The 25,637-nt window shown below is 42.3% G+C and overlaps 1 protein-coding gene across 1 annotated transcript in view; it reads left to right on the forward strand.

Annotated features, from left to right (window-relative positions):
- XRCC5 (X-ray repair cross complementing 5) overlaps positions 1–25,637 on the forward strand; it is a 97,109-nt gene that overhangs the window by 36,828 nt on the left and 34,644 nt on the right. The window contains exons 14-16 of the mRNA XM_030325054.1: positions 4,438–4,634; positions 13,131–13,224; positions 14,908–14,977. Of these exons, the coding sequence (XP_030180914.1) occupies positions 4,438–4,634; positions 13,131–13,224; positions 14,908–14,977 (361 nt within the window). The remainder of the gene's footprint in view (positions 1–4,437; positions 4,635–13,130; positions 13,225–14,907; positions 14,978–25,637) is intronic.

Consider the following 25,637-nt stretch of genomic DNA (forward strand, 5'->3'; position numbering starts at 1 on the left):
GCCATAAGCACAGGTATTGTTACCTTTCAAAGCTGCAAACACTGGCAGCTTTGATTTTCACAGTTTGCCAACCTTGCTTTCTTTTGTGGGGGAGAATTTCTAATATGGTTTGTCTGTATAAAGAAATACTATTGCTATGGCGTTTATAAATTGAATTTACTTTTTTTTAACACGTATTTATTAAGTACTAACATTGTGCCATGAGCTAAAAATACAATAAGCTCACTGCTTAAAGCCGCCCCCCCCTCCCCCCCGCCCAGAGGAGTAGAGACATAAAACCAATAGGTACAACAGTGGTGGGCACAAAACCATATGGGGAAAAGAGAGATTCTTGCACGTGGGTGACTTAAGGAAGGCTTCACTGAGGAAACGTGAAGAGGACACACCAGGCAAAAGTAGCATGTGCAGAAGCACGGAAACAGGAAGAAGGGTGCTGCATTTGGGAGTCTCCAGATCGTTCCATTTGGCTGGAGAAGAGGCTGTATGGGGACACCATGGAAAAGAGGGCAGGGCAGCTCAATAGCAGGCAGGTCGTGAAGAGCCAGTCGCTTGCATGTTGCCCTGTAGGCAGTGGGAAATCACCACAGGATTTTGTCCGCAGGTGGGTGACAGATTTTCAGAAAATAGCTCTCTGGTGGTGACATGGAGGTGCAACAGAGACCAGTTGGGAAACCTGCAGTGGCCCCCATGAAGGCCTGAGTTCAAGCAGTGACGGGGAAAGCGGAGAGGGAAAATGTAAAGGCAGAGGAGACAGGACTGGAGGGGCTGGGTGTAGTTGAGGAATAGGAATTAAAGATAACAGGATCCTAGCTTGGGTGCCTGAGGGACGGCATCACTGTTAATTGTGATGGGGAATATAGAATGAACAGACTGAAAAGGTAGTTCATGTGTTTTTGCAGGTGTTAAATTTGAGCTGTCGGTTGGCTATCCCAGTACACACACCCAGTGGGAAGTTGGAAATAGGGATGCAGAGCCCCAGGAGAGAAGTCAGGACTAAGTATATGGATTTGGGAGTCCTCCCCACTTGGGTAATAGAAGTGAACAAGATCACCTAGGGAAAGCGTTGCGTGAGAAGAAAAGAAAACAAAGTCCTGCACACCAACGTGTGAGTGAATAATTAGGAACAGCCAGAAGAAGAAGGGTTGTTAAAAGACAAAGGAACTGTTCTTATTCTCCCCTTCTCCAAAAAAAAAAAAAAAAAGAGGTAGAAAGAACTAGGAGAAGCTGGTGCCTTGGAAGGCGCAGGGAGTGATCTGTGTGTCCAGAAAGAAAAAGCAAGTTTCATGCTGCTCACTGGTGAGTGATGGTGAGCGAGCATGGTGAAGGGCCTTTAGTGTCTGCATGAAGTCTCTGCTGACATTGAGGGCCCAGCGGCGGTGGAATAGTGGGGTGGGAGCAGGAGAAAGCTCTACTGATGGAGGGAAGGAGAGAGGATACAGGAAGCTAAGTAAGATGGGGGACCCAGGAAGACTTCCTTAATCTCCTTTATAAATGAAACATTCATAGCTGAGAGTGACTCAGCTGGGAGTAGGGGGCAGAAGGAAGGAGAGGTTACCCATCAGTTTGTTGGTGAGGTTAATTTAATTCTAATTTTACAAAGAAATGCTGAAGGGGTGCCTAGGTATCTCAGTCAGTTGAGCATCTGACCTTGATTTTAGCTCCGGTCATGATCTCACAGTTTGTGAGCTTGAGCCCCGTGTCAGGTTCTACCTCTGCGCTGACAGCATGGAGCCTGCTTGGCATTTTCAGTCTCTCTCCCTCTCTTTCTGCCCCTCTCCTGCTTGTACATGCTCTCTCTGTCTCTCTCTCTCAAAATAAATAAATAAGCATTTTTTAAAAAAAGAAATGCTGAAAGATACACTTTTTGTGTAGAGTTACAACTGGCTTTTAAACCATTGATGCAGGGTTGTTAAAATCAACATGCTCATAACATCAACATGCTCGTAACTTATGAGCTAATCATGTGGCCTGCAGGGTTTTTTTCTAGTCTTTTTCAAATTACAAAAATCACATCAAGGAATAACAGTTGCTTAAAAGACAAATTAATAGGTTTAAGAGTGTAATGTCAGCTTCTCTGCTATTAAAAAGTATTGCATTACTTTCTCATTACCTCAGTTTTTTTAATGAATTGATATTTTTTTGAGTGAATGAATTTGATAAGTATCCCACTTAGTTTTATCTAAAGTACGACCTTTGAAAAAGTAGGAGTGGTTGATGCTTTAGCACATCTCCTGTAGATTATTACCGACTTGCGGGTGATGACACTGTTTGAAAGAACTGTCTAGAGTTCCTACTGGAGTGTTTTTCTGTGGGGAGGTTGTGTAGGATATTTGTCCATTTGTTCTAGTTGTTGTCTCAGAGTTGTTGAGTGAGTATCAGCGAGTCTTCCAGAGTAAGTGAAAGGTCGTCTGCTGTGTTGCGTGTTGGGTTACAGCTTACGTCCTGAGGGCTTTCTAAGCTTTGCAGATAATTTAATGACCTGAGGGAGAGCACTGTGAATTAAGAACTGTGCACAAGAAGGTTGGGGGTAGATTCACAGGGTTTGGAGTCACTTCAGTTTCCCCTTTTGCTTCACATTAAATGAGCTAATGTTGCTGGTGCTCAGGGGAAAGTGGAGTGATTAGGAAAGAGGAAAACAGACTCTGAGACGGATTAATATACTGTGGAGAAGGACGAGTGTGGTCACTGTGTTGAGATGAGATGACAGAGCAGCACATCAGAGTTCTAGAAGCCGTCAACTCAGGTGATATTTACTGTCTAAGTTTCAGCTTTTTTTGTTTGTTTGTTTGGTCTTTTTAGAATGGAGACTTCCAGCCTAACGTTTCCTACAGGGTAGGAAACCAGTTCATGAGGTGCTATAAATCCTATACCTTGTGATATGAAACAGTGTTTTGAATTGTAAGAACTTTTCAGCTCCCTGGATTTTTTTCTTTAAAATTACCAGTGTGCAAATCGTTTAAAGGTGGGAATAGTAGGACTCGTGTTCTCCAGCCTAACTTTGGGATGATTCTCTAGCAAAAGGAAAGGAGAGGTCCGTGATAGTTGCATTTTGCTCACCTTCCTGTACTCCTTTTCGGAGTATTCACTTTTCTGGGCAGACACCAGCACCGCTACAGGCGGGCTGAGCAGACTGAAAGCGGTACGGGTGACCGAACGGAGGAGGCTTGCTGTCCGGATTTCCACTCATGTGCGCCGCGCAGAACCTGGCCTGGACCCTGGCCCCGCTCTTGGTGCTGCTTCCCGACACTTGTGTTAACAGGTGGAGTCTCGAGAAGGAGTACTTTAGTCCTTCGGCCAATACCTATTAGGTGCTTATTGTGTGCCAGGCACGGCTTTTAGTACCTGGAATTCAGCACTAAACAAGACAAACAAGATCTCTTCTTTTAAGAGGGAAGGTTAAATAGTAAGTAAACTACAAAATTGATCATTTTAGATACTGACAAATGCTATGAAAACTGTAAAACAGGGGTAATGATAGAAAATAGCTGGGTGGCAGGCTGGGCATGGAGGGGTTCCTTCACAGTGTCCAGGTAGGCCTCTCTGAGGAGATCATAGTTGGGCAAAGAACAGAAGGATTAAAAAAAGGCTCAACTCTGTTGAGATCTAGGGGAAGGCCGGTGAGGCAGAGAGAGCGATAAACTCAGGACCCAAAGGCTAGCATGAGCCTGGCACCTGAGGGAAACAGGCAGGGCCCAGTGTAGCTGGGTTGTGACGAGCAAGGAGGAAGGTGACAGATGAGGGAGGCGTGCAGGAGCCGTGGTGTGCGTGACTTCTTAGGGTCACAGTAAGGGCATTGGCTGCACAGAATACTGAAAGTAGATTTTGGGAGACCAGTTAGAAGGTGACTGGTGGCCCACGCGAGGGGGGGATGGTCCCCGGATGAGAGTGCTGGGAGAGGAGATGGACAGAAGTGGGTAGACCGGTGGAGAGGAGCCCAAACTGAGCACTCTGGGGAGGTTTGGGACAGACCAGCATTCTCATCTCTCTCACAGATTTCTTCCTGGGACTCACCGAGCATAGTGGCTCTGTTTTAGCCCCGTTTCATCTACCACACGTCGTTTTCTAAGATTATGCAAGGGGGAAAGCAGTCTTCTGAAGGGAGGTAAAAGGATTCGAGGCCCTTGGAATTAATGTGTTTTAGAGAACCCCACATATTGTCCAGGTGGTGGAAGCAGCAGCCTCTGTTTATAAGATGAGCCTCTGTTCTAGGAGGCCTCCCGCTCATGGTGCCGCTTGGCTGAGATCCGGTTGTAGACACTGCTGGTGTCCTGCAAACCAAGGTGGTCCTGAGGCCACCCTCTTTGTTCTCTTTTACATGTGGTAGGAATCCTGTAGCCCTCCCAAACCAAAGATCGAGGATCTCTGACCAGAAAAGTATAAAGAAATTGTATATGGTGTCTGCATCTGTGTTTTAAAACCCTTCTGCCTTTTCCACAGTGTCTGGCGCACAGAGCTTTACATCCCCAAGAGCCTCTGCCCCCAGTTCAGCAGCATATTTTGAATATGCTGGATCCCCCTGCTGAGGTGACAGCTAAATGTCAGATTCCTCTCTCTAAAATAAAGACCGTTTTCCCTCTGACTGAAGCCACCAAGAAAAAGGATCAAGTGCCTGCTCAGAACATTTTCCCAGACAAGTAAGTACTCGATGCAGTTGCACTGGACTTTGGAGTACTTAAGACTGGTGGTAGTCTTAGAGGAGCTCTGGAATTGAGGGTTGCATATGGGTTTGTGGAACCACAAAGGTGGAAGGAAGAAACCTTTTGATGTTTGACCCTTGCATTGAAAATACTGGTTTCTCCTCTGTCTCCATTGTAGATAGATTTTATCCCTACTGTTCACCTGGAATTTAGAGCTACCTCCTGGGTTGTTGATGTTTTGATCGGCCTCACATTCTTGGTGGTTTATGTTTAATGGGAAGGCTAAACAGTTTTTGAACATCCAACACTAACTTTTACTGTTTTTCTTTGTTTCTTTTTTTTTTTTTTTTTTTAGGGATCTAACATTTTTTTTTAATGAAATTTGTTGTCAAATTGGTTTCCATATAACATCCAGTGCTCATCCCAAGAGGTGCCCTCCTCAATGCCCATCACCCACCCTCCCCGCCCTCCCACCCCCCATCAACCCTCAGTTTATTCTCAGTTTTTAAGAGTCTCTTATGGTTTGGCTCCCTCCCTCTCTTTTTTTTTCCCCTTTCCCCTCCCCCATGGTCTTCTGTTAAGTTTCTCAGAATCCACATAAGAGTGAAAACATATGGTATCTTTCTCTGTATGACTTATTTCACTTAGCATAACACTCTCCAGTTCCATCCGCATTGCTACAAAAGGCCAGATTTCATTCTTTCTCATTGCCAAGTAGTATTCCATTGTGTATGTAAACCACAACTTCTCTATCCATTCATCAGTTGATGGACATTTAGGCTCTTTCTATCATTTGGCTATTGTTGAAAGTGCTGCTATAAACATTGGGGTACAAGTGCCCCTCTGCATCAGCACTCCTGTATCCCTTGGGTAAATTCCTAGCAGTGCTATTGCTCGGTCATAGGGTAGATCTATTTAAAAATTTTTGAGGAACCTCCACACTATTTTCCAGAGTGGCACTTCTACTGTTTTTGAAGTAGAGTGCTGGGGATGAGAGGGCAGGGTGAAGGTCATAAGTTTTTCAGTCAGAGGTTGGTATCAGAGAATAGCAGTGAGATTTTTGGAGGAGAAGTGGGAGGGAGGATGAAAACCTGGCTCTTCTTTAGCTTCTCTATCAGGGATGTACTTGGTTACACCAATAGGAAGGGATTTATAGTTTAAGGACTGCAGAATGCTTTTCCTATGATCAAGCTTTCAGGTAGCTAGTACGTTTTCTCCCTCATCAGATTCTGTTCAGAATCTGTATCAGTTTCCATTCAAAGCAAAACAAAAACCATAAGAAGTTGTTCTTGATTATCTGGAATCATTTGGGTGGATAACATTGATTTTACCAGGTGTGGCTTTGGTTATTGGTGACTTTTCTCCCCAAATCAAAATGATCTATTCATTTCTTTACAGTGCCTTCTAAGATTCAGTTTTAGACCTTAATTTTTTTTTCCTTTAATTTCCTTCCCACAGCTGTATATTGACAAAGTAAAGTATATTGTTTGTAAATACCCCATTGGTGAAGTATGGAATAATTTTCAGAAACCTTCACAGGGTTCTATAAATTGTTAATTTAGTGAATTATCTTCCAAGTTGAATGGAAAGCTTTGTGTGTACTGTGACCTTTTAGAGGTTAATACCCCAAGCTTTGCCAGAATTGGAAAGAAAAAAAAAAAAGAATCATGGGATTGGTATAGTGTACCATATGCATTCCTAACACATGCTGGAGAGTTTTATGGTTTTTGTAGTCTGTCATGCCTTCTTCTGCATAGAAAGACTCACTAAAAATGCACTTTCCCTCTGCTTTCCTCATCCACCTGTATCCCTCTGGGTTAGGATTGAAGAACAGCTCAATACAATTCTGAGTCCTTTTCTTCCCTTGACAGCCTTGCCGTAGCCTCACTGCAGTCATGTGGCTGTTCTCTCTCTGTATTAAAGCTCCAGTTCATGATCTTGATTACCTTCTGGTGTTGTGGGAAAGAAATGGGCCGTTTTCCCCTCCTCCCGTTGATTAAAATGTAAATTAGCTGGTTAAAAAACACACCACATAGGCCCAAAAGACTGTTGTTCTGTGATTTTGATCCCTGCGGTGATTACACCTTCATCCCTGCTCCTCATGCTCACTCTTTCAGGAAGCCCGAGTGTACGGGCTTCTTGTTCTTTGCTCCCACAGTGGTTTGCGACATAGCCAAGTAACCAGCCCGGGAATTATCTCGGTCACACACACCTACTCACACTCCCATTCTCTACCCTTTCTTCTCGGAAGTCTTACGGGTTTTTAAGAGCTGCAGAAATGGCGCGTTGAACAAATATTTATTGAGGCCCGTAGGTGGGAACTCTTGTATTCAAGAGGAATGACTCCCTTCTGCAGGGATCTTAAAACCCCTCAATTTTAATGACAAGGCTTCAATCAGCTTTAGAGGCAGTCTCCCAAAGGGGGAAAAATTGCTAACAACTGGCTATGTTTTTGTGTATTTTCAGCATCTCCATGTCCCAGGTACATATTTCCGTCATAGAGGTGAGGGGCAAATATCTGTTCAGGAAGTGTCAGAGGCCAAAACAAGAGTTTTGAACTGGAAATCATCAGTTTTTATTCCAGCTGTGTCACTCTTGATCTGATTTTGGTTAAATAATCTCACCTTTAGGAGAATTTCTCCATCTAAAAACAGCCTCATCTCAAGAGATATTATAACAGTGAAATCACAGATATTGAAGCAGTTTGAAGGCAGTAGTCAGAACCCAAAGCAATAACAGCATCATTATCCATTAAAATATGGACTATTTGAGAAGATCTAGTATTCACGCTGGACCTGTTGAATCCCGAATATCAGGAGTGATTTCTTCATTTGAAGAAGATAAGAGCACCTTGTGACATTGCAGTCCAAAAATGTATTCGTGCCCTTATCGTCTACAGCATTGTTTCCCTTAATGTTGCTGCATACCCCTGAAGTGAAAATGTCATCTCTTGGACAGGGAACTTAAACGTGAGAATTAGGACATTGGAGGTCTAATCCTGTTTGTGCAACTAAACTCATATGTGCCCCTGATGCCTTTTTGTCTCTATGCTCAATAGTCTAAACTTTTCTATTCAAGTCTGCTAAGACTCCTCCCCACCTACCTCCACGACCAGCCGCACCTGGTTACTGGTTTAGACTCTAGAGTCAGACATGTGAGTTGGTCCCCTCACTCTGCAGTGTGACCTTAGGCCCAACTTGCTTATCCGCCCTCAGCTCCAGTTTCCTGGTGGGTGACCAGGGATACTAGGAATAGCTCTCATGGAGTTGTCACGCGGGTTCATTGAGTAAGACATGCCGTTGGCAGTTGTGTGTCTAGAACCCGACACAGTGCCTAACACATAGTAAGCGTACAGTGTTTTTGCGGAACCGATTTACAAACTGCTCATCACGTCCTGGGCACATCTGTGGCAACTACGGCAGTGATGAAGATGGTGATAATGGTGTCGTGGGGAAGATCGAGGCCCGGTAGGTGGGGATGCCTCAGTTTTCTGGCCCATCTCCCATATATCTGTTTTGCATCTGCCTTCACTTCCTCTTTCCTGTCTCAGTGGAATGGGGTACATCATCCTGTCCGAAGTCAGACTTTTGCCTGTGTCCTGAGATGCCATCTTTTGTCTCATCTGGTACCTTCATCCACTAATAATTTCTTCCCTCATTCTGTATTTTTATCTTCTCCCTCCATACCAGCTCCTTTGTCCTCACGTTAACATCGTATTTCTTTTCTCTAAAACAAAATACAGTCATCCCCTCAGCTTTCTCCCTCAGACTGCTACCTGTTTCCATCTTCTTTCCTTCCGTGAGCTAGGCTTATTGGAACAATAGTCCACACTGCTGCTTTTCCCAGCTACCACCACTTCCCTGAAACCTTCGGGAAGGTTTAACTTCCACGTCTCCAGATTTTCCTTTCTAAGCCTTTGCAGCTTCATCTCAGATTCCTCTGGGGTCTGCTTTCTTCCCCCCACCCACCTTGAATGTTGTTCTGTTCCGAAGGACTCCTCAGAAAGAGCTGACATGTATCGGACACGGGTACATGCTGAGTGCTCCACATGCGTTACCCGTGTCGGCTGTCTTGACCGTCCTGTGGAGTAGATTCTTCTGTTAACCTCCTCTTAAAGCCGAGGACACTGAGGCTTAGAGAAGATAAGACACTTGCCCAAGACCACAGCGGGTTAGGTGTTGGAGAAAGGATTTCCATGCACACAGCCTGACTCCAGAGCTTGCCTTCTCAGTCATTAAGCCTTATCGCCTTAGCAGTGTGTGTCCTAAGACCTTTTATTATTTTATGTACATGTCTTCAAGAACTACCAAATATCTGCCCACTCTAATATGTTTCCATCCTGTTTTCTGGACCTCTGAGGTGTCTATAGATCCCTCAAGTTCAGTGTGTCCAGAAATGACTTCATCATCTTCCATCTCCTCCCATGCTGCCTTCAAAGCCCTGTTCATGCTGTTCTTCTCTGTTTCGGTGACTGACACCTAATTTCCAGGGAGTCAAACCTTTCCTTTACTTTGCATGTCTGATTGGTTTACCAAGTTATGTTAGATTTACCTCAAATCTCCTTTCGCCTCAGGTTAGTATAGTGGCTGATAGCATTGATTTTGCAGTCAGGTAGAGATGGATCAAAATCGAAGTATTTCCTTTCAGTGGTGGTTAAAATTGGCAAGCTGCTCAGTGTTGAGTGGCAGTAACAAATACCCACCTTTCAGGAGGCTGTATAGGAGAAGGGCTGGGAGTACAGAATTAATTGTGGACCCCCTTAACTAATGTGTGCTTCTAGACAAGGTCAGGCCCTTTTGAACCTTGGTTTGTTCATTTGTAAAAGGTCAATAATAATAGCTAATTCATAGTGTCATTGTGAAATTTAACTGAGGCTTTTTTTTTTTAATTAAAAAAATTTTTTTTTAAGTTTATTTTGAGAAAGAGAGGGAGAGAGCATGCGTGCACACGCACAGGTTGGGGAGGGGCAGAGAGAAGGAGAGACCGAATTCCAAGCAGGCTCCATGCCATCAGCACAGAGCCTAATATGGGGCTCAAAATCATAAACTGTGAGATCGTGACCTGAGCTGAGATCAAGAGTCAGACAATTAACCGACTGTGCCACCCAAGCGCCCCTGAGGTATTTTAAGTATGCTTAGCATAGTGACTGGCAAGTGGCAAAAGTTAAAACAAAAAAAAGTTAGCTCTTATTAGCATCTCAAATTGCCACTGCTCTTCTGTAGGCCTCAGTTTAGCCTGCTTTCTGAGATGACCCCTTGACTGATTTCCCTCATTCAAGTCTTACCTGTTTCCAATCCATTCTGCATTTGCTATCTGAGTGATTTTCAAAAAAACAAATCTGATCACATTCCTTCTTTGCTTAAAATTCTTTAATGCAGTGTTCCTTGTGTGTGTGTGTGTGTGTGTGTGTGTGTGTGTGATGGACCCACTTAGTAATCTGGTAAAAACTATGAACCTTCTCTTCAGGAAAATGCCCTAACAAACTAAATTTTGCATGTAATTTCAGGTAGTTCACAAACTCTTGTCACTATCCTTGGACCCCTGAGTAAAAACTTGCTTTAGTGGCTTTCCATTAGCATCAGCTTAAGATCAAACTCTGTTACACAAGTGAGAAAAGCTAGATAAGCAGACAGAAAAGAGGCAACTGTCCATAATCCAGCTCCCTAGAGAACCCCTTTCTTTCCTCACAGTGTCTGTGTCTATGATTTAGGTACAGTAGTCCCACTTTACCCACAGGGGGACGTTTCAAGACCCCCAGCAGGTGCCTGAAACCATGGATAGTACTGAACACTATACATACTATGTTTCTTTTCCTGTACACACATATATCTGTAAGAGATTAACAACAATAACTAATAATCAGCTAGAACAATTATAGCAGTATACTGTAATAAAAGTTCTGTGAATGTGGTCTCTCTCCTTCTCTTTCTCAAAATGTCTTGTTACACCGTACTCACCTTTCTAGTGATGATGTGAGGTGATAAAATGCCTATGTGATGAGATGAAGTGAGGTGAAGAATGTAGCTGTAGTGACATAGTATTAGGCTACTGTTGACCTTCTCACCATAAGTCATCTGCTTTCAGACCACAGTTGACGGCGGGTAACTGAAACTGTAAAGCAAAACCATGGATAAGGGGGGACTACTGTATTTCCCCACCTCCTATCTCACTACTTCCCAGCCTGCCCCTCCTGCCTCAGCCCAGGACAGCAACTGGCTATTCTCTCGAGGATATGCTGCTTGCCACAGTAGTTTGTTAATTGCCTGTTTACATATTTATCTTTTTTATTTGGCTGAATTTCCTAAAGTGTTGATTACATATTAATTTTTGTACATTTACGATAGAGCTTAGCGGCCAGCACATAGTATTAGGTAAATGTTTGACCAAAAAAATGAATTAAAAAATGTATACAGATTTACAAAAGACAGTAAGAAAATGAGAAAGTACAATAAATTATCCATGGTTCCGATATCCACATGCAGTAGCTGTTGACATTTGTATGTCTGCTGGAGTCATGCGTAGATAATTTCTGTCCTCCAGAGCTCGGCTTCTTCATAGGTAATTTTGGGATGAGAGTCTTTGCCCTTTCCCACCACTGAGAGACATGATTAGTTTAATATTTGTAAAATTCCTAATAATGCTATTAAATGGTTCAATCTTGAGAATATTAACCGTATTCAAATTTTTACTACTTTCTGCTTATTGCCTTTACCTGCCCAGTCCTGGAGGATTGATATATATGTCTCTTTGTCCTTCCTTCCCTAGAACCTTATTTTGGAGGGTTTAAGAAATTCTTCATGCAATTCAACCTTGCATTCTCACAGAACTTAGCATAACACTTTGGATATCTCATACTTCTTTTCACCACGGTCTAAGTTAATTTGTGTTTTTGGAAGACAGTAGATGAGTAGTTGATATGCTCATGGTACTTTTCATCATAGTGTTTTTCTAAGGAGCAAACAGAAGACCAGAGACAGGAGTCACTTACCAGACTTTAAACTCTATGTATAAAAAAATTAATATACCTTCAAAATCAATTCCTTCAAGAAGGTGTAAGAGTCCAGGGTTAGTCAGTGGGAAAAGTGAGACTGGGATCCAGGAGCACCATGTTTTCTGTCCCTTGGGAAGAACTGGCAAAGGTGAACTGAATGGCTGTGACTTTTTCTTTAACAGACTCAAATTCTGATGGAATTTCATGCTCCCTTGGGCTTGTGCATTTTTCCTCCATTTTTGCCATCAAGGTTTTGTGTTTATTTCTTATTCTACGTGGTGGACAGAACTCTGGATGACTCACCCCTTTTAATGTTTCCTTGTCCCCATCCTTTTGTCTTCTTTTCTTTACTTCTCAAAGGGAAAAAGGCAAGTGGCCAATGGGAAAGATGTCAAGTAATAAAAAGTTTCAGTTCTTGTTTGTGAGGCTGTAACGATTGCTTCGGTCCTTTTATCCCACTGGAAGAGGAGACTCATTGTTGAAATATCATTGAATAAGCCAGCTCATACCTCATTTTTCTTTGTTTTTAGAATAACCTCTTCTTCAAGACTCATTCTCTGAAGTTAGGGCTTTTGAACGAAAACACCTCACGCTTAGAAATCTTAGATCTTAGTTACTAACGTCCCTCCTCCTTCAGCCATTTCTTGACAGCTACTTTTGGCCCAGATTGATTATTTGTCTGGGAGAAAAGTCTTCATATCTCTATATGTTCATCAGCTTATGGGAGATTATGGGCAGAGTCTTTGAATTTGATTTCTTCTCCTTTGCAATTAATTTGTCCTCCTCTTGACTTTAAGGCAGGCTGTTGAAGCCAGCCGGTTACTTGAGACAAGATGTTTGATATAAATCCTTGGAATCCTCTTTCCCTTACCACACAGATGCTGGTAGACTGTTAGCATATTGCCCAAAACAGAATTAGGTTTATAAAAGAACAAATTAAAAGGCTTTTTTTGAAAGTGGTTTTTTATAGTTTAAGACTTCTCTAAGAATAAGGTCTTACATATTTAATTAGGGATTGTCTAGTAAGTTTTGACAGCTGTGAGTAGAAGCTTACAAAGCTCTCACATCCATGATGGAGAAGATGGGATAGTAGACCCAAAGGTCGTCTGTGTCCGTGGAAAGCTAATAGCTATCGATTCCGGGACAGAAACTAGCAAATACTTTCTGAAGGGCAAACGGGTCTCTTCGTGAAACGCTGCATTGCCTCTCCCTGTGCTTGCGGTTCATCCTTGGTGGGGGCCGCATGACGCGGCTGTGGATTATGACTTCTCTGGCACCGTGAGGCACAGCCAGGGCTGCTCTGCTCCCGCCAGGCCGGCAGGAGTCCTGGGGCCGCGAGAAGGAGGCAGGCTCTTCTTTAAAGAGGGAGTAAGTGCGGCTGTTCATTTTTGACACGTGAAAAATAAATGTATACTTTACACGTCAGCCAAGTCTGGGTTTCCTGTTGTTTATTCTGTTTTTGTGGGGGGGGGGGGGACAAAACCCATTTATTTCTTTTCCAGCCATGAAGAGGGACCCGCCTCTAAAAAACTGAAGACTCAGGAAGGGGAAGCATGCTTTAGCGTCTCCAGCCTGGCTGAAGGCAGTGTCACCAGAGTAAGCAGAACTTTTCCAGGGCCTTTTGGGAAGGTTGGGACTTGGGGCAGATCGCATCAGTTTTTGTTAGTCCTTTAATAAATCACTTTCTCTGGTCCTTTCGGTATATGAACCATACACGCCCTTCCCACACTGCTTGCTTTATTGTCAGGGAGTTTCCTGTAGAATTCTCTATATGACATGTAGTACTTAGAGCACTGTATAATATGTAGCACATGGAACAGCTTAAGTGGTAGCCCTTTTTGTGGAGCTATTTTAGTTGGCTTTATTTTGCAGCTTTCTGTTTAGTTAAAATGATAGGATAAGTGGAGGTTGATGGTATGGGTCTTAGGCTCCAAATACGTAAAATTTAAGAGCGTAACTCCTCTATTTCTTTTCTAATGTACAACTTCAGAACAGGTCTTATAAGGTTAAGACTTCCCGAACCAAGTATCCTTTGACACTGAGACCTTTTTTTAATGGAAGATTTTGGAACTTGGATACATTATGTTAAGTGGCATTATTTTTCATTAGTGATTCTTTTTTTTTTTTTTAATGTTTATTTTTGAGAGAGAGGGGAGAGAGAGACAGAGCATGAGTGGGGGAGGGGCAGAGAGAGAGGGAGACACAGAACCCGAAGCAGGCTCCAGGCTCTGAGTTGTCAGCACAGGGCCCGATGCGGGGCTGGAACCCACGAACCACAAGATCATGACCTGAGCCGAAGTCAGATGCTTAACCAACTGAGCCACCCAGGCACCCCTATAATCAGTGATTCTTAAAAGTTGTCCCTCACTAGTCAAATACACTAGGCAGGATAGATAGCATTAGGGCATGCCTTTTTCCAACCTCAAAAAGAAATGCTCTCAGGAAAACTAAACATCTGAAAATTACTTGGATTTTATTTCAGTGTTTTATAGTAAAGGGAAAAAATCATGACCTTATTTGTTCTGAGAGCTTTTCTGACTGCTAGCCCAGAGCAAACTGGAAACTTCAGTACATTTTGTACCAAAGTTTACCAACCATAATAGAACCCTGTTGTCTTCTCCCCTTTGAACTGAGTGAAACATCGGGCCTATTAAGGTTGGCAGTGGAAGGTTAAAGACCCACATGTGATCAGGAAGTGCCATCTAGTGTGGCAGAGCGTTTCATCTTTGAGACTTCCCCACATAGCACCGTAGTAAATCTTTACACAACATCTGCTTTTACTTTGGGGGGACACGTTCAGCTTGGGCATGTTTGTATGTTCTACCAAAACTTCAGTGCCAAGGAGTCAGCAAACCGAGCAACCGGCTGCTGTTTCTCATGTCATCTGCAGCGGGGCAAATCTATTCTGAACTGACCCCGCACTGCAGAATCCTCCCCTTCCTAATTGGCTGGGTGTCTGGACGTACCAGCACTGTGTCACATAAAGCTTGTAGCTGAGTTGGCTGGTGACTTGGGTTGTAATACTGCCGACCTCTCTGGAAAGAAGTCATCTTGCTTCAAGAGAGGTGAGTACAAGTACAGACAGCGGCTCTTTGGCCACAGGAATCTGCTTGCTTTTCACAGGAGCCTGGAACTAGAAATGAATAGAAAGGGCCTTGTCTTTGTCTTTGGGTTTATTTTATAAAAGCACACTTACCACATTAAGCCATCTTGTGTTGCCTGTGGTGCTGCCAGAAACAGAAGCGATCTTCAGGTTTATTGTCTGTGCCTGTATTCTAGGTTGGAAGTGTGAATCCTGCTGAGAACTTCCGTGTTCTAGTGAGGCAGAAGAAAGCCAGCTTTGAGGAAGGTGAGTGATAAGCCACTGGTTATGCATTTAAGAGAGATAATCAGGGTAATGGCTTTATACTCTGGATTGGGAAGTGTAGTCCTTTGTTGGTATCCTTTCTATGTAGCAACTTCCTTTCCTGGTGGACCTTTGTGACTCTCCGTTACTGGGGAGCTCACCGAAGCAACATTCTGAGCACTGAAGCAATGCAGGTCTGCCCCAGCAGGAAAAGAACTAACTTGTAGGTCTTTCTGTTAAGAAAACTGTTGGCCAGAGCCTTAGAGCTTATGGTTCCACTTCATTGAAGTTCTTTGGGGTCTTGTGAGTGAGCTTGGAATAAAACAGTTTTGTCATATCTTCCTATTTTCAGTGACCCATAGTTCTTGTTCGAAGCCTAAGGGTTGGAGCTTCTTTATAGAAGTCCCAGGTTACCTTGCTACTACCCCTAGATTTGATCTTTCTGAAATCGCCTACATCCTCACAGTCTTCTTTTGATGAATTGTAACCAAGAATTCCATTTAGGCTGGGACTAATATTAAAAGTTTCCTGGAACGGACAGAGGGTCCGGGACCAACATTCATTCACTTGGTGGTGGTCAAGTTCTTGTTCATTAACTCTTTAAGGAGTAGCAGCTGGCAGTTGTAACCCTGCTGGTTTGTGTCTACAACAGCATTGTATTCATTGTTGCCTTTCAGAGGCAGACCTGTCTGTGAGCTGCGTTTCTGCGTGTTTATGCTAATGTGTGCACAGAACCTCTTTTCCTACTTCTTGGCCTTTTAGGGGCAAAATGACTCCTAAATGTTAGAAAACTTTATACAGTCTAGTTTAGTCATCTGCAGTGCCTAGCATAGGTGTAGGTTACTTCTTAAGGGTCTGAGGATCCTAGCAAGCTGCCTGGATGTGCTGTGCTCCTGCCTAAAAGCATTCGTAACCAGCTGAGCCCCAGAGCGTGCAGCCTACTAGACTACGTCTTGTTGGCAGGAACGTCAGAAGGCCAGCTCAAGAGAATTTCCGGAGGAAGAGGAGCTTCGTGGTCATGATAATCTATGTATGTCTTGTGTTTTGAGATGGGGAAAGAGCTTTTTGCCCTGTTAAGAACCGCTATATAGGAGAAAATTCGCTTTTGAGTTTAATACAAAGCAGAACTACACCTAAATAGAAGAAGGAAATTAAAGTTAAAGTGGCAGCTTTGTGGAAGGCTTGGTGGAAACTTCTACTTTTGGGACTTCTCTCCTTCATACAGGGGACGATCAAAGGAAGCATTCACAACGTCTTAACCAGTGCTGTGTTCTGCTTGGCTGCTTGGCTGTTGTGACTGTGTTTGGAAGAATGCAGTGACAAGTCAGCCATCGTCTATCATGATTATGTTTTTGCAGAAAGATGGAGGCCTTCTTAGCTTTTGATTATAGGTTGTCAGTTACCTTGGCCAAAGTCAAAGGACCTCCCTTTAGAAGTGACTGGTCTTTCTGGCTGGTATAGGCGTGGTCTCTTCAGGGACTAAATCTGGCATCATCACAATCGTAAAGGCAGCCACTAGTGTCTGCTGTGTTCAAGTCATTGTGCTAGCATATTCTATATATAATAGCATATGCTGAGCTATTATATTATTTGTCTCATTTACCCCCATAGCAATCTTGCAGTCATGTGAGCAAACGGAGAAGATGGTAGAGCTTTGACGGCTGGTGCCAGAATTTTCTAAGAAAAATAATTTTTTTAATTGGGAAAAATATCTTGATAACTGCTTAGGGTAGAGGCTGAGTCTCTGTCCCCAGGCTTTGGTGGTTGGCCAGTCAGCCTTCAGAGGAGAGGGAAGCTACTAACATCATAGAAGTAGAAAAACTGGAGCTAGTTCAGGACAGGAGGGGATGATCCGAAAGTGGAAGAGAGGAAGTGGAATGGGTATTTATATAAGGACACAGCATTCTACGTTGTGTTCCCAGCTCACGACTGCACATATTTGGTGTCAGTAAAACTCAGGAATCCTTGGTTTGAGTGTTCTATTTGGGGAAGCTGGTGAAGAGGCAGGAGTTTGGTCTGGAATTACTTCAGGTAGAGCAGAGAAAGGACCTCAGGGCATTAGAGACCAGAGCCTGAAGAAGTCAGGAGAGAGTAAATTCCTAAGAATTTGCTCGCGCATCGGGAAAACCATGTTTCGCAGGCCATGGGATTGGGGATTCGAAGCAGTCTTGTGAAAATAACAAGGGCAAGTGACCTCTAGATGACATACAAGTTACAATAGGTATCATTCTCCCCACTTTACAGATTGAAAACTATAAAACTAGAAGAGATGAACTTCCCTCCAGAGCAGTCAGGGATTCGAATCCCTATCGTTGTCAAATACTGGATTTGTCTACTTAGCTGACTTCGTCCTGATTGCTAATGCCCTCCTTTCCTACGCATTTTTGTTGTTGTTCAGACATAATAAGGTCATGTATTTTAAACCTTTGCTCCTTTTATGTTGAATGTGACTGAGTCCTGGTGAGCTGCTGGTGTGATGGTGGGGTCCCTCTGTTCCTCTGGCTAGGACTCGGTCAGTGAGAGCTCTGCAGTGACCTCACAAAGGCAGACTTTCTGCAGGGCTCTGGGAAAATGGGACTGCACACTTGTCAGCACAGGTTCTGTTTTGTGGTCCTAACCTGGCTTCCCTTTTGTCCTTCTGTCCTTGCTTCACTCTCCAGACATTTTGTTTGTTCATCACTTTTCCTGCCTTTGTTCTACATGGTCTACCTTTGTTCCACATCTCTACTAAGCCCCTTCGTGAGTGAAGACTCACTTCCCTTGAAGCCGAAAGTCATCCTCCAGACTTGAAGCTACCTTTCTGGTATTGACCTCCTCCATCCCTCCCAAGGATCTGTGCCAAGGGTCAGGGAGAGAGACGCTCTTCTCTTTCCTCCAGTAGATTTGCTTTTTAAATTCAGTTGCCGAAAGCATGATCAGTAATAAATAGTAAGGTTGTTTCACCCTTAGAACTTGACCTGTTCATCTATTATTATAAACTAAAATGTGGGTATTTCTTTCCATCTGGCCTGATAGTGTGGTCAGCGTGAGTATTGTGACCCTGTCACTTTGACACCAACAGTCTGCAGTAGGCATCTACACATTTTCATATCTTCTGGCTTTCCGTGTGAGGGATATTTCTTGTTCTAAGCTTATTGGCATAGAGATGACACTGAACCCCGGGAATGTGTTCTTTCCGGCTGCTGATACTTCTGTAAGCTGTCTTTGATTCTCAGGTGCCCTTCTTTTTCTGGTTCCTTTCCTTCTCCACCCACCCCACCCCACCCCACCATTCTGTCACTACAGTTTTACAATAGAAAATTTCTTGACCACCATTGTATACATGGTAATCGTTTCTCAAAGGTGAAAGTAGTTTCCCTCACACAGTTCCTAAGTGCATCAGTGCTGTCATCCGTTTATCTGTTAATTGTGGGTTAGTGGAAGAACCTGAGGGCACAGAGTCCTCAGAGACTCCTCGAATCCGGGTTATCCACTTAGGTGAACACCCACCTCCACCAACTCTTGGAGGAACACCATGGATTTCGAACTCCCTGTCCCTTCCCTGCTTTTACTTAGGAAGAGTGCTAAAGTGGCCAAAAGATAGACTGCAGATTAGAGGAGGAAAAACCACATTACTTAGGCCTCCAAATAATTTCTTCGTGCTTGAGTTATGTCTAAATTTAGAGGTTCCTACTGAATATGAGATACGATGTCAAGTAGCTTGAATGTACCTGGTGTATCAAAAACAGGTTCTCTGAGGACCTTATGAGTCAGAAAAGATAGATCTGTGGAGACAGATAAAAGGATGGAATGTAACTGTGTTCCGTGGACCCTGTTTATACCCCTTCGATTATAGGTTTTATGTTAGGCTTCTGAGGAGTGACAGGGTGGTGTAGCTCAGATCCACCCAGTGGAGTTCACAGGCCATGGTTGTTGTAAAAAACAAACCTGTCAAGAGGAGCCATTCTGCGCAGAAATGGTGGACATTTAACATTGCATCTATGTACAGTAGATGTGCACATACCCATTTGATTAGGTAATTGACTAGAATCACTGTATTCTCTGGCAGTGGAGGCCTTTCGTTTTTCTCCTGTTTCCTCTCACTTTGTTTGAACTACTTTTCATCCTCAAGCTTTCTTGCCTTTGTTCTTACTTCATTCTCCTTTAGCAAATAGTATCCTTTCAGTTTGAAAGGGTGTTTCTTAAAATTTATCAACACTGGTTAGAATGTGGTAACACTTGGTGGCAAAATTACAGCATTCATAAAAGCCAAGAGACAGTTGTTTTCAATCCAGTTTTGTATGGGATAGCACCACCTGTGTGCACAGCAGGTTACTTATGTGTGTTATCTATCATGAAGCAAGCCCTGAATTCTGGATTCCCAGGAGTTGAGATCTAGGAGAAGTTTCCTGGGTGTGTGTGTGTGTGTGTGTGTGTGTTGTAATGGGTCTGATTTATGTAATCTTGGGTATGGATTATGTAACTTATAGCTCTTTCCAGATAAACATAGGAAGATAAAAATATAGCCTTTTTTTGTTGTTTTACACAGAGCTGGTAAATTTAAGGAAAATAACTTCTGTTGGATACTCTGAATGTCTTGAAAGAAGGATACTAAATACAAACAGTAACTAAAATTGTAAACATCTTCAACCCTATAAAAGTTTTCTTTTTTTTTTTTTTTTTTTTTTAACAATGTGACATACTTTCTTAGTCCTTTCCCAGAACAACAGTGATGCATCTACTCAGGAGAGAAAACACGTGATTGTGGGTTCTAGAGGGGTCCGTACTTTATATTTTTTATTCAATAGGACACTTGTTCTTCACTGGGTTCCCTTGTGACTTGTTTAGTTTTAAATTGTTAAACCCCAGAACTAGACTGTCTGGGGTTATTTTATGTCCCATTTATCGATAAGAAGAAGTCTTACTTGAAAACAAATATCCATTTATTTGGAAGTGGAAAGGGGATTCGCCATAAGGGTATGTTGGTATTTGACACGGTAATTATATAATATCAGTGACCTGGGAGTGTCTCCTGTATCTTCCTGTGGGCCAACTGAGGCCCAGAGTAGTTGACTTTCCACAGATGATTGCAAATGTGTGGAAGACACTGGATCTTGCGGCTTAAACTTCTTCATTGGCTGCATACATTTCATTAGACGGCAAAGCTCTGCCCCGGAGTTTACATTTAATATAAAATTCATCAGCGAAATAATTAAAACGAAAATCTTGAAGACTAAAAGAAAAAAGAAAAAAATACATGGCACACAAAGCAAAGACCTTCGTGGACACATAACCACTTGGAAAGTGTTTTGGCTTTTCATGAACTCTCCCTAAAAGGCTTCTATCCATTCTTCCTCAGCTTTCTAAATTCTTCCAAGTTCTTGTCCATCTGTGGATCAGAAGATGTCTAATGACAGGGTATGGTTCTTGTAAAATGTAGCCTGGCTCTCCATTAAGAAAGAGAGCCAGTGGGTAGCATAAAAAGAACAGGCTGTTTGCTGAGGGTGTGTTCTCGGTGAGCACTGGGACTTCTTCCTGAGGGCGTTAAAGGGGGTCTACGTGTGCTATACGACAGCGTCCCTACTCTCAGCATTTTGTTCTGTCCTGTGAGGCAGAAGGTGCATGCCTTAAGCCTGCTGAGCATTTTTTCTCCTTTTTATGTCAAACAAGGAAAGGGTATTTTTCCCTCTGGCTGGAAATGTGGAACCCACATAAACGCTTTGCCCTCGTCAGAACAAGCAGATGAGCAGATTCTGGTCTGAGGCCTGCATTTAACGCAGGGGGCTGCATTTGACCCCCGGGGGCTGTCCTCACGGTAGCCAGGCTCTGCTGGAAGGACGCAGAATTAGTGAGGAATTAGTGACGGGTGCTTCGGAGAAAGCTTGCCTTCGGAGTCCACCCTTGCCGTGAATGCTAATGGGAATGATTTGTGAGGCAGAGAGCAGTTGAAGTACTTACTCAAGGCACCTCAGTTCTTTCTCTCAACCTCCTATAAATCCTGCGCTTCTAGCTTGCATGGTGGATGATTGTCACGCGGGGCATTGCACTTGCTTCTCCTTGAATTGGGCCGTCCTCAAGATTGCTTCCTAAGCCCAGCTGGTTGAAGAAGAAAACTGATTTCAGATTGTGCTGATGTGCAAACTGCTTTAATCAATGACTTAAAGTGACTGCTCGTGGCAAACAACAGAAGCTCTTAACCAATTAAGATGTTTAGAGAAGGATGTTAGGCTTTTGTTAAAATAGTCACTAATCAGCTGAAATGTGTTAAGAGGAGCCTAGAAACAGCTTGGAGTCCCACTTAAACGCAATAAAAGTGTTTTGGCCCTCCCCTTTCAAATTGCAAGCCCGAGGCAAAAAATATGCTGACGCAGAAAGAAGTGGCAAGTATAATTTGATACAGTTAGTCCTGTCTGTTACGCACGTCTACATAAAACTTTTAAACATGGCGTGCTTGTTGTTTTTTAGGCTAGAGAAGGGGGGTGGAATTTGGTTCAGATGTGGAGCACAGTTTCAGTGGGGCTTGAGAATATCATCAGCATAGATGCCTTTGGACAAAGGAGAAAAGTGAACTTCCTTTTTTTTTTTTTTTTTGCAGTTTCTTATGACATGACAGAGAAAAATCTTTAGTTAATAGTTCTGATTAAAGGCCCGTTTGTAGCCTGAACTGTGCCTCCCCAAATTTATATGCTAAAGCCCTAACCTTTAACGTGCTGGGATTTGGGTACAGGGCCTTTGGGAGGCCACTAGTTTCAGATGAAGTCATGAGGGTGGAGCCCTCATCATGGGATTGGTGCCCTTAGAAGAAGAGACACCAGTTTGTGCTTTTTCTTCTCTCTTCTCTTCCTGTCTTTTCTCTCTGCCATCTGAGAATACAGTGAGAAGGTGAATGTCTGCAAGTCAGGAAGAGAGCCCTCACCAGAACCTGACCATGTTAGCATCAGCCCCAAGAACCGCGAGAAAATAAATTTCTGATGTTAAAGCCGCCTAGCCCTTGGTATTTTGTTATGGCAGCCTGCACTGACTAATACAGGCCCATTTTCATTTCCTTTGTCCGATAAAACTGCTGAAATCTGGTACTTCATCTTTTTGTGTCTTTCGGAGGTAATGAGAAGAGCTGAAACACTCAGGACAACCCCTGTGGGCCATTAGAGTCAGGAGCCGTTTCTCACAGGAGAACATCTTTTCGATAGCTCCCTTGCGTTTGGAATCTAGCAGTGTTTCCTTGGGGGCACTGAGGATAAAATCTGCTCTCTGAGCTTTAGCAGTTACTCTATTGTGGAAACTTAGTGTCAGCATCCCCTCTGTCTGTGGTAGATCTCCACAGATCTCCTAGCTAAATTGTACTTACTTTTGGTCGCTATTTTAATAGTGTATTGAAGTGTAATTTTCTACCATAAGATGTACTAAATTCTGAGTGCAACTCCGTGATCTTTTTGTAAATTTCGAGTTGTATGATCATCACTACAAACTAGTTAGAAAGTTTTCCCTCCTCCCAGAAAGGTCCCCCTGACTATTTGTAGTCAATTCTTTTCTCCTACCACCACCCCAAGTAACCACTTTCTGTTTCTAAAGATTTACCTTTTCTGGAAATTTCACATAAATAGAATCACTCAATATGCAGTCTTTTGCATGTGGCTTCTTTTAGTTAGCATAACAGGGTGTTTTTTTTGTCTTTTTTTTTTTTAATGTTTATTTTTGAGAGAGAGTGAGAGTGAGCACGTACAAGTGGGAGAGGGGCAGAGAGAGAGGGAGACACGGAATCCAAAGCAGGCTCTAGGCTCTGAGCTGTCAGCACAGAGCCGGAGGTGGGGCTCAAACCCACAAGCCATGAGATCATGACCTGAGCCCAAGTCGGACACTTAACCAGCTGAGCCACCCAGGCACCCCAGCGTAACGTTTTTGAAGTTTTTCATGTAGTAGCATATATCAGCAATTGATTTCTTATTGCTGAATAATATTCCATTTTATGGATATGCCACGTTTATCCATTCATCAATGGATGGATATATTCGGATAGTTTCCAGTTTTTAGCTATTATAAATAACGCGATGAACATTTGTATACAAGTCTTTGTATTTTTTCAGGGTGCCTGGGTGGCTCAGTCGGTTAAGCGTCCCACTGTTGATCTCGGCTCAGGTCATGATCTCACGGTTGGTGAGGTTGAACCCCATGTCGGGCTCTGGTGTGGAGCCTGCTTGGGAGTCTCATCTCTCTCTGCCCTACCCCCACTTGCACATGTGCACTTTCTCTCTCAAAATAAATAAGTAAACTTGAAAAGAAAAATAAGTCTTTGTGTTTTTCATTTTTCTTGAGCAAGAGTAGAATTGCTGGGAATTTTGTGTTTAACTTTTTAGAAATAGCCAAACTTCTTTCAGAGCAGCTTACCATTTAACCCTTCACCAGCAGTGAAGGAGGGTTCCACATTCTCCACATCTTTGGTGACACTTGTGTTGTCTCTTTTCAGTTATCGCTATTCTAGTGGCAATGTGTTGATATCTCTGTGGTTTCAGTTTGCAGTTCCTACACTAATGATGCTGTCCTTTTTTCAAGTGGGCATTGGCCATTTGTACATCTCATTTTCTTTGGTGAAATGTCTATCAAATCTCTTCCCATTTTTTAATTCAGTTAGCTTATCAAGATGTAAAGAATTCTGTATACGTTTATCAGAGAGTGATTTGCAAATATTTTCTACGGTCTGGTTTATCTTTTTAATGGTGTTGTTCGAAGTATAAAATTTTTAATTTCGATTTTCTAATATATCATTTTTTTTTCTTTTAGGAACTATCCTTTCGCAGTCTTACATAAGAAATCTTTGCCTAGCCAAGTCACACAATTTTTCTTCTGAAAGCTTTAGGTCTGTAATCTATTTTGAGTTGATTTTTGTAAATGGTTATGAGGTGAGTATCTAGATTGATTGATTTTCATAGGGTAACCAATTATCCCAGCACCATTTATTTGGAAGACTATTCTTTCCCCATCCAGGTGCCTTGGCACATTGTTGAAAAGCAACTGACCATCCATGTGAGAGTTTATTTCTATACTCCTCAATTCTTGTCTGTCCTTCATTGATACATTGTTACCCTTATAGTAAGTTTTGAAATACTATGTCTTTTAATTTTGTTTTTTTGTAAAATAGTTTTGACTAATCTAGGTCCTTTGCATTTCCATATAAATTTTAGAATCAGCTTTTCAATTTTCTGGAAAAAGCCTGCTGGGATGTTGACAGGGATTGCATTGAGTATATAGAATAATTAAGGGAGGATTTCCATCATAACAATATTGATTTTTTTTAAATCCATGAACATAGGATATTTTTCCATTTATTTAGGTCTTACTTTCTCTCCATAGTGTTCAAGTCCTGTACTTCTTTTGTTAAATTTTTGCAAGTATTTAATTCTTGTCAACGCTAATTGTGAATGGATTTTTTTTTTTTAGTTATTTTTTGGCTTGTTTGTTGCCAGTATAAAGAGATAATGGTTTTGTTTATTGATCTTATATCCTGCAACCTTATTAAATTTCTAATAGTTGTTTTTATATACTCTGGATTTTCTGCATGCAGGATGATGTCTGCAAATACAGGCAGTTTTATTTCTTCTTTTCTGATTTGTAGGCCTTAAGTTTCTTTTTCTTGATTTTACTGGCTAGAACATGCAGTACAATGTTAAAATAGAATGATGCAAGTGAATATCCTTGTTCTTAAAGTCAAGAGGAAAGCTTTAAGTCTTCTTAGTATGATGTTCTGATTTTTCTGTATTCATTTTATCAACTTGAAGAAAGAAGTCTTTTCTCATTCCTAGTTGGTTGAGAGTTTTTATGATGAATGGATGTTGACTTTTGACAGATGCATTTTCTATATAGAAATGATTCTATGGGTTTGATTCTTTACTTAATATGTTATATTAATATTAGTTGATTTTCAGTGTTTTTTTAATAATTTTTTTAATGTTTATTTATTTTTAAGAGAGAGAGAGAGAGAGACAGAGTGCAAGTGAGGGAGGGACAGAAAGAGAGAGGGAGACACAGAATCCAAAACAGGCTTCAGGCTCAGCTTCCGAGCTGTCTGCACAGAGCCTGATGTGGGGCTCGAACCCACGAACTGTAAGATCATGACCTGAGCCAAAGTCAGACGTGTAACTAACTGAGCCACCCAGGTGCCCCATTGATTTTCCGTTGTTAAACCAGGCTCGCCTGCAGGGATAAATTCCAATCAATCATGGTATATAATTCTTTTGTATGTTTCTGAAGTCATTTCGCCGATACTTTGTTAGGATTTTTATTTATATGCCCATAAGGGATACTTTTCTATAGTTTTCCTTTCTTGTGATGTCTTTGGCTTTGATATCAGGGAAGTACAGGCCTGATAGAATGAGTTAAGAAGTATTCTTTCTTCCCTGTCAAGATTAGTACTTATTTCTTTTTTAAGTATTTGATAGAATTTGCCAGTGAAACCTCCTAGGCCAGGGTTCTTTGTGGGAAGCTTTCTAACACTGCATTATTTTACATATTATAGGCTCAATCAGATTTTCCATTTCTGCTTGAGTTTGATGTACTAATTTGTGTCCTTATAAGAATTTGTCAATTTCATCTAAATTGTTTAATTTATTGGTCTAACATTATTCATATTATTTTTCTCTTAAGTTCTGTGGGTTGATAGTGATGTCTGCTCCTTAATTCTTGATTTTGG

Source organism: Lynx canadensis, chromosome C1 (assembly GCF_007474595.2).
Source record: "Lynx canadensis isolate LIC74 chromosome C1, mLynCan4.pri.v2, whole genome shotgun sequence".
Classification (NCBI taxonomy): Eukaryota; Metazoa; Chordata; class Mammalia; order Carnivora; family Felidae; genus Lynx; species Lynx canadensis.